At 54.7% G+C, this 9,385-nt stretch overlaps 1 protein-coding gene across 1 annotated transcript; it reads right to left on the reverse strand.

Annotated features, from left to right (window-relative positions):
• Positions 1-2,684: 2,684 nt before the first annotated feature.
• On the reverse strand, positions 2,685-7,743 carry SLC26A6 (solute carrier family 26 member 6). The gene is made up of 19 exons (XM_059479969.1): positions 7,616-7,743; positions 7,178-7,317; positions 6,972-7,082; positions 6,519-6,691; positions 6,276-6,440; positions 5,996-6,148; positions 5,735-5,817; positions 5,495-5,642; positions 5,274-5,387; positions 5,092-5,169; positions 4,865-4,960; positions 4,636-4,742; positions 4,478-4,547; positions 4,233-4,325; positions 4,023-4,127; positions 3,352-3,528; positions 3,174-3,228; positions 2,815-2,936; positions 2,685-2,736 (listed from the first exon to the last, which is right to left on the reverse strand). The coding sequence occupies exons 1-19, from the start codon at positions 7,741-7,743 to the stop codon at positions 2,713-2,715; spliced, it is 2,142 nt and encodes a 713-aa protein (XP_059335952.1). The 3' UTR covers positions 2,685-2,712.
• Between the last annotated feature and the right edge of the window lie 1,642 nt (positions 7,744-9,385).

Consider the following 9,385-nt stretch of genomic DNA (forward strand, 5'->3'; position numbering starts at 1 on the left):
ACACAAGCTGTGAGTTGGCAGTGTATGCCAGCTTTTACCAAATCACAGCAAACTGCAGATCACAAAAATTGGCCATTAGGTCAGATATATAATGAAGCAATAGGCATCAGCATCAACCCTGGTAAGTGGTATAAGAAATTACAGTATTCTTATTGATATTATCAGAAATTTCAGTGACTCTATGAAAATTATAAACTAGGCAAAAAAACAAAAGGGGGACACTGATGCTTACTGTGGCATAGTGTTTCCCAACAGAGATTTTCAAAATGTAAAAATTATATCATCCTTTAATCTGAAGGAAGGTATTAAAATGACAGTAAGGAAACGACATCAAATGCTAGAAATCTTAGTCAGCATACTTATAGACAGAAATGCCACTGGTACACTGAGAAAATGGACACCAATGCAGCATGGTATTGAACCCCAGAAATGTCCACTGCTTCACTGTCTGGCATTTCATTAATATGCACATAGCAGCTCTACTACATTCCTACTGATCCCCTTCTTGGCAAACCACTAGTTTCTTCAGTGCCAAGATTTTAGGTACATGATATTAGTGATACAAATCTATGCCCTTCAAGTGAAATGTATTGTGGAGAGAAAATCCTGTCTGAGATGTTCAGTCATTCCATTTTCTAGACAGACTAAATAAAAAGAAAGCCAAGTTATAGGGTTGTGTACTTGCTATTACAAAACACCTGCCGGCATCTGAAAATAAGCTAGCAAAAAATCAGCATAAATGACACTTGAGGCAAACAACCTTTTGAAGAGAATAATGGTGTGATAAATAAAAACAATACATTTCCAGGCTATTGAGGTACTTCAGAAAAGGATTGAGAGCAGAGGCTGAACTAGTGGGGAAAGATTAGAGAATCCCAAGAAAAACATGACCTGGCAAAACTCCTGAAAGATATGGGCAACTGACCTGTTGAAACCTTCAGGAAATCAGCGGCCAATGATTTAGACAGACTATTAAAGTAACTTGCAGGTAATTTTCCCCTTCTGCTCCTTTTTCACCAGTCAGCATCACAGGGTGAATTGTGACCATGGAATCACGATTTTTTGGATTATATTTTAGCTTTAGGAGAGAAGTACAGCAGCTGAAGTACCTATTACTGATGTGATACCCAAGAGCAAAGATTTGACACATTTCATTCAAGTCCAGTTACAAATATTAATACTAAGAGGAGAGGATTGGTCTTTTGCATTGCACTCTTGTTTTGCAGCCTGCTCTGATCCTGATGAAACTTTTATGATTAGCTTCTCCCTAAAAAGGAGGAAGTCAAATTAAATTTCCCTCCCTATTGGTGGAGGTTTCACATTTTGTTTGTTGAGCCTAAAAATGGAACTGAAACTAGCAGGAATGACTGTATTTTAAGTGCTATGTCCTTGAAGGCCATCTCAGTTTGATAAAAGCCTACAAAGAATATTCTGTTTCCTCCAAGACCAGATGCATGCTATTTAGTCAAACTTTCTTGTAATAAACCCTAGTTATACAAGATAGTCACAAATAGCAGAAACACTTATTTCACCATTTAGGGAACCAACCTTTTCACCCTCTTTTGGGGTGAGCATTATCTGGTAGCTGAAGTAATAAACTTGAGAACATAAATCTCCCTACTTCTGAGAAGCTGCTGACACAGGAACCACCCAAGCTCTGTGACTTCCTCCTTTACATTCACTAGTCAAGCTTAGAAGCCTAAAGTTGACTGGGTCAATCAAAGACTAATGCTAACCTAGCCAGAGGTCTATAAAAAGTCCAAAAATAATCCGAGTTCTTCTTAGATAATGAGAAATGGAACAAGAACTACCAATCTGGTTACTTGCAACATACCCCTAAAACTTATTCCCTTCTATTCTTCCTTAATGCATAGCCACGGGTACAACCAGGAAAAGATGAAAGTTACTGATGTCAGCAAGGGAAGGATCATAAAGAACTATTCCTATTAATCATCATACAGGCAGCAACTCTATAATTAAAGACACAGAAACAGAAAAAATATTGAACGAATGCTAGATATTGAAATTGTGGAACTAGCCTTACCCCTGCCCCCCAAAACCCCATATCAGCCTTCTCTTGGCTGCAAGCACTTTCCCCCTTGGTGTAGGTATGATTGCAGCCAGCAGGTGCTGGTGGCTCCCCAGTCAGGCAGGGAGGGTGCTGTGACCCTTCTGAGGGTGGGGATCCCTGCCCATACTGCTACCCAGAGCAGGTGATGGTGAGAAGTGGCAGAAAAGAGCCAGAGGGAGGGTGCTGGGACAGGGAGGCCGTTCCCAGCAGTGCTGGGGTGCAGCGGGGTGGTCTGGCCCAAAAGTACCATTATTGAGGAAAGGGCATTGAAACCAACCCTGGAGAACACCATGGAGCTTTATTCATGATGCCAGCCGGCTGCTGGGAGCAGGAACCCTTTGGCCCCTCCATCACCCCCAAACCACGTCCTGGCCTGGTGGGGCAGGCTGGGCTGGGCAGTGTGGGGGCAGCAGGCGGCCCCTCAGTGTGACAGCCAGCTCCTCGGTGTGACAGCCAGCAGCAGCTCCATCCTGCAGCTCCATCCCCATCACGGACAGGGCAGAGCCCCAGCACTGAGAGTCCAGAGGAGCTGGTGGGGATCAGGGCATCTGGGCCCTAGGGTGGGTGACTTGGTGCCATCAGGGTGGCAAAGCCTTCCTTGCCCACCCGTCTCCTGGGGGAGATGTCTTCCTCTTGAGGGGCTACATTCTGGTGCTGTGGTCCACCTGAGGGGGCAGAGAGGGAGGGGTTGGTGTGGCTGCCCTCTCCATCGCCATGCTGGGACAGCAAGGCTGGGTACTCACCGAGGCCTGGTGCCGCTCCCTGCTGATGTGCGCCACGGCATCATGCACAGAGGGGAAGAAGGAGTGCTTGGTGATGGCTGAACTGAAGAAGTTGCCCTGCTCCAACTGGGCCAGGACAGATACTGTGTGGAGGAATAAGCACCCAGCTGAGCCCCTGTCACCCACCCAGAGCAGCCTCCTCCCGCCTCCTGTGTTTTGGGCGACACCAGGGTCACCACCATGGGACAACCTGCAGGACCCATCCTCTGAGGAAACCCTGGGGGTGGGAGCACCATGGGGGGACCCCCCAGGCTATCAGCTGTGTGCCAAAGGGGTGGCCATGCCCAGCCAGGGCTCATGACTCTGCAGATCCCCCTCACCCGAGCAGCTGGCAACGAAGACGTCCACTTCTATCTCATGGAAATCCCTGAAGATCTGCAAATGGGAACAAACATTTTACCCAGGAAGAGGAATGGGCAGCAGCCATTGGGGCACCCCACAGGGCCCCAGAGACACCATCAGTGAGGCTGCTGTCCTGCCTGCTCCCCAGCCCCTTACATTCTTCAGGATCTTGATGGCGACGGTGTCCACGAAGTTGATGGGGCTGAAATCCAAGATGACAGCGTGGAAGTTGGGCTTGGGCAGCCCTAGGCTCTGCAGGGTGGGCTCTGAGGGTGCACCGCTCTCTTCTGAACTCAACTCAATCACTGACACGCCTGGACCGTCCTCTGCATGCTGGGGAAGGGAAGGAGACCTGGTGTCAGCAGCACCCTGGTCATGGCAGTGCTCCCCCGGGCTCACCTTGGTGAGGCTCTTTGGCTGCATGAGGGCACAGGCAGTGGGTGGCCCCAGGAGTGGCTGCCCCTTTCACATCTTCACCGACTTTTGGGCTCCTTTCAGATGTATCAAAATCCACCCCTCTCCCCAGCACCACTCTGTAGAGCCAGGCTCATTACCTGGCACCAGGCCAGCCTTTGCCCTTGCTCTTAATTCTGATTAACTAGCAAAAGGTTAATGACTTGGCAGCTCCAACACATAATCATTAACAGCCCAGCTTTCCTACTAACCTTGGGGGGTGTGACTCAGTTCAGTCCCAGTGCCTTTCTCACTCATTGGCCCTAAACTGAACTGGGAACCATGTGGGCCACCAGGCCACACCAGTGCACTGACAGAAGTGTCAGAGCTGGGGAAGGAAGAGGTGCAGGATGTCACTGGAGGAGTGGAGGCACCTTTTTCCTCTTTGCCTTTTCCTTCTCCAGTTTCTTCTGCTGTTTCTTCACCTTCTTGAGGGCCTTCTTCTTCTTCTCAATCAGGCGGTCCACATCAATGCCGCTCTGCAAAGCAGTGTGGCCCTGTGTCCCCAGCTGCCCCAACGCCACCCTGTTGCTGGCAGACAGGCAGGAGACAGAGGAAGCACTCTGAGCTGGTGACTCTCCTACCTTTTTCTTCAGGGCCTCAGCGTACAGCTCCACATTGGCAAAATAGATGGTGGAGGAAGAGCGGAAGATCTTCACGCCAGGGACCTCCTGTGCCTGGGGGCAGATGGGGAGGGTGCTACCCCAAGGATGGAGCCACCTGTTCCCCTCCCCTTCCCCCCACCAAAATGCCCCCAGCCCCTTTTTCCAGTGAGCTTTGAGCTGCCCCCCAGTGCAGGCAGCTCTTCCCCCACCGCTTGTGCTGTTACCATCTCGTATTCCACCACATCCCTGTAGACGTCAGTGTCGGAGATGCGCCCCAGGATGGAGTAGTGGGGGCTGCAGGGAGGAGAGCAAGGGGCTGAGGTCAGCACAGGTTCCTTCTGCCCTTGGGATGTGGCACAGGCCCCAGCCCCGGGGTACTCACAGCTGGGTACGGAAGATGACCGTGAGCAGCCCAAATGCCACTGAGGCCGCCAGGCCGATGTCCAGGTTCAGCAGGAGGGTGGCTATGAATGTCACAACCCAGACCAGCTGGAGAGGGGACACAGTCAGCTGTAGCACAGCCTCTTCACTGGCACCCACAAGCCTCAGGGAGGGTGGAGAGATCCTCTCCAGGAACAAGAGAACAGCCCTAGGGCTGGCCAGCACCTTACCAGGTCCACCTTGTTGGACTTCCAGAGAGTGCATAAGTCCTTGAACTGCTTGAACATGCCCTTGAGGTTGGCAATGATGATGGCAGCTAAGATGGCCTAGGAGAGAAATTTCTGCAGCTGTGAGGAAGCTGAGGGCAAATCTCTTTCCCGTTCCCCTACCATATCACCATTGCATGGGACAGGCACAGGTCAGGGATGTGACACTGGGGCTGTGGGACTAGATGTACCTTGGGTAGGTCCCTGAAGAGCTCTCCAATCTTCAGAATGGTCACCAGGATGACCAGGGATGCGATGACACCAGCTACCTGTGCAGAAGGAGAGCAGGAGGCAAGGGGTGAGCCCCCACTGCTAGCTGTGCTGCCTGCCCCTGGTTCAGCCCCAGAGAGGGGGCAGCACTGCCCAGACCCACCTGGCTGTTGCCCCCTGTGCTCTCCTGTACAAGGCTCCTCGACATGGAGCAGCTGATGGCAAAACACTGGAAGAATCCTCCTAAGAAGTTGCAGAGACCCAGTGCAATCAGCTCCTGCAGGGACAGAGCAGTGGCAGGGCAGCACCATGCTTTCATCTGCCTGCACGAAGGGCAAGATTAGCTTTCACCCAGGGTGGGGGCCCTGTGCCTCAGAGCATCACCTGGTTGCTGTCCACTTTGTAGCCATGTTTCAGGGCAAAGATTTTGCCCAGGGAGATGCAGATGGCATAGCCTACCACAGCAATGGCAAAGGCATTGCCTGCCACCTGCCCAAAGTAGCTCATGTTAGGGACCACAGGTGGCTTCAACCTACATTCAAGAGAGAGATGGGGCTCAAACAGGGGTGCTGTGGGCAGCATGGTGCCCTGGCACAGCCCCCTGCACCCTCAGGCCCCACTCACCCACTGGGGATGTTGCCCACCACGGAGATGCCAAACTTTTCTTTCAGGTTGACCCCATAGGAGATGCCAGTGGAAACGATGATCTGGGGGAGAATGACTGGAGTGAGGCAGGGTCTTCCTGCACAGGGACTGTGGTGGAGGAACACATGCCCTGGAGCTGCCAAGGAACCCAATCCCACCACTCCCCACCCTGAAGGGGACAGGGATACAGCAGGAATTCCTGGCTGTGTCCCCACAGGAGGCCGGGGCAGCTCTGGGTACCGTGATAAGCTCGATGGGGATGGGCATGGGCAATTTGGCAGCAAACTTGTGGTTGAGCTCCTTCACAATCAAGATGGCCACCATGGCAATGATGGCAGTCACCAGGGTGCCCACATTGGTGCCTGGCAGCTTCTTGCAGAGATCGATGATGGTCTAGAGAACACAGGAGGAAGGAATGTGCTCAGGAAAGCAGATGCCTCCCCAGCAGGTTTTTGGAGGCCTCTATGTGCCCCACCGGTGAGCACCAGTGGTCCTTGTGTGCCAGCAAGCCGCCACTCACCACAAACAGCGAGAGTGGCCCTGAGGCCTCGCCTTGGGAGATTCCAAAAACATTTTTGAGCTGGGAGACAAGGACGTGCACAGAGGCAGCGGTGGTGTAGCCACGCACCAGTGGGTCTGAGAGGTAGGTCACCACAAATCCAAACTGCAGGAGGCCCAGGGCCACCTGGAAGAACAGATGGCAGAAATTACCCACAGGTTACGGTCTCCTGCTCTCTGCTAGACTAGGCTGGGACCACCTTACCTGGAAGATACCCGTCAGGACAGTGATGGTGGCCACCAGCTCCACCCTGGCAGCATCGCGCCGTTCCTCATCGATCGTTGTATTGCTGCCATTGACAGATATCATGAAGTCCTCACTGGGCATCAGGGACTCTGTCAAGCTCCCAATCATGACAGAGATTACAGCAAAGGGACCTGAGAACAGGTAGAGTATGGGCAGGGAGCCCAAGGTGGGCACCAGGATCTCTCTGAGAGGATCTCTTAAGGGGTCAGCTCCTCTCTCCTTAGGCCAGGCTCAAAGCACACACACTGTACTTTGGCTCTGGCTTGGCCACCCCCCTTCTTGGTGGAGCAAAGTAAAGGCAGGAAGGGTTCCCCCAGCTGCTGATGGGGTAATGCAGTGCCATGGACTGCATTACCACATCCTTGCTCCCTGCCCACCATTGCTGTGCAAGCACATGGTCCCTCAGCTCACCCACGGAGTTGTGCCTTGACGTTCCAAAGAAGAAGTAGAGGAAGACGGGGTAGAAGGAGGAGTAGAGCCCCGTGACCGGCGGCAGCCCGGCCAGCAGCGCATAGGCAAGCCCTAAAGGTGGAGAAGGGAGACATGTCACCAACGGCCAACCCCTGAGCACCCCAGCTGTGGGGGGCCCCTGGCAGCCTGGGCATGGCACCACTCACCCTGGGGCAGGTGCATGATGCCCACACTGAAGCCCGAGACAATGTCCCCCAGGAGCCAGTCCTTGATGGGGTAGCGGGGCAGCCAGCGCAGGAAGGGCAGGAAGCGGAACAGCAGGGACTTGGCAGCAGAGCCCGAGCACCTGGTGGGGAGGCAGCAGGAGCTGAACTTGAGCACAACTGCAGGGGGCTTGGGGACATCAGTGAGGGTGGATGAGGCCCCATGGGAAGCAATGTGGGACCATCAGCTCCATCCAGTGCAGGATGGTGTCCCTCCAGGCAGGAGGACAGAGTGGGCACATGGGTGTCTGGGCATAGGGAAATGAACCCCCAGGTCTGCAGCTCCCTGTCTAGGCAGGGCTGGGGGCAGAATAGGGCAAGGTGGGGCCTACACTGTGTGGGGCAAGGTCCAGGCACATCCCACTGGCCACATGGTCTTACCTGGTCTTGCGGAGATAGCCACGCAGAGAGGGCCTGGGGGGAGGTTTCCTGTGAGCCACCTCCTCGAGTTCAGCCTCATTCAGCACCTTGTGGGGCCCTCGGTGGCTCAGGGCCATCTCTGCTGCCATGCCCACCTGGCTCTCCGGAATGCCAGTCCACTGCAAGGACACAAGGGACAGCTCAACCGCATTCCCACTCTCAGGGGCATCCCACCCACCCTGAGGCCCCTCCTCAGCTCCCCTCGCCCATGGAACCATCCCACCTGCACACCAGGGGGGCAGGAATGGCCCTGAGGATAGGCACCAGCTGAGTTTTGGGAGTCCTGAAGCAGCAGCACTGCCTCACAATGGAGAGCAGTAGGCAGTCAGCAGGTGGGCAGGGAAGGCTTTGGCAATCAGTGCTGCCCACTCCTGCCCCAGAGCAGCCCCATCCACCCCACTGAAATGCACGGGGGGGGGGGTCTGCCAGCAGAGCTGCCTCGGGGGGCTCCCTCTCCACCTGCCCACGCAGGACCCACCTCGGTGCCAACACCTTCCCCTCCGTGAACTGCAGCAAGGCAGGGCAGTGGGCCAGCACAGCTGCTGGGCAGAGCCCCATCCATCCCACAGCCCCATCTGCAGACTTTGTCCCTTTACACATGAGGGAAGCAGGAATGTGGAACCCGGCAAATGTCACGGCTCACCATCCCTCCAAGAGTGCCCTCCCTTGACCCCTGCAGTGCAGAGCAGGATGAGCCTGTGAGCAGAGGGGCCAGGCTGGGCTGAGGTCTCACCCTTCCCAGGGCTGGGATGGTGGGTCTGAGGAACCCTGTACAAATCTGCAGCTTGTTCTCGCTCAGGGCTCACTCTGAGGGCTGCACCATCATTCCAGGCCCACCCAGCTGGTGGCCTGATCAGTCTTAAGGTGCTCATCCACTTGCAGCTGGACCCACAATCCCCTCCCTGAGTACTGGGGCTGTGCCAGCCTGAGCCCCTGTGTTACCCCCAGCCCTCCTACCTGCTGTGCTCAGCTTGGTCAGGAGCCACCAGGTGTGTACTCAGCTTCCTCCTATTTATTAAAACCAGCCAGTGATCTTTGAGACGTTGTTCCTTGCCTCCTGCCCTTCCTCCTGCCCTGCCAGGAAGCCACCCTGCTTCCCAGCCCCATGGATGCACAGCACCCACTATGCTCCCCTTGGTGCCCTGGTGCGCTGGGTTCCCCAGCTGTGCCAGACCCAGCACTGGTACCACTGTGCCCAGAGCCATCCCATTCTGGGGACTGTCCACCACAGCCCCAGCTCCTGGTCTCCAGCTACATCCAGGATGCTGCCATGCCTGACCACCCATGTCACGAGTAAGGCAGGGGGCTTCTTGCCCCTGGGCACGACCTGGTGCCAACCTCCTGCCAAGAGCTGCCTCCCCAGAGCACTGCTGTGCCCCCATGGCTCCCATGGATGTCTGCTCCCCAGCCCATGCCCTGGAGCAGGAGCTGTGACCAGGACAAGAAGGGTTACCCAGAGCCTCTGGCCATGGCATCCAGGGTACTTTCCCCAGACCCTTGCTTACCTGCTGGAACAAGGTGTGCTGTGCTCTGTGGACTACCCTGGTCTCACACAATTTGCACAGACCCAGCTGTTATCTTGTTCCAAAGGTCCCCCGCGGGCGCTATAGTCCCACTGAACCCATCACACCTCCCTGGGCTCTATCACAATGTAGAATTGGCTGCAGGGAATTTCTGAGTCACATTTGGCCCAGGCCCATGGGGACACAGCTGCGGAAATCCAGGCTCAGA

The sequence above is a fragment of the Ammospiza nelsoni genome, chromosome 11, assembly GCF_027579445.1.
Source record: "Ammospiza nelsoni isolate bAmmNel1 chromosome 11, bAmmNel1.pri, whole genome shotgun sequence".
Classification (NCBI taxonomy): Eukaryota; Metazoa; Chordata; class Aves; order Passeriformes; family Passerellidae; genus Ammospiza; species Ammospiza nelsoni.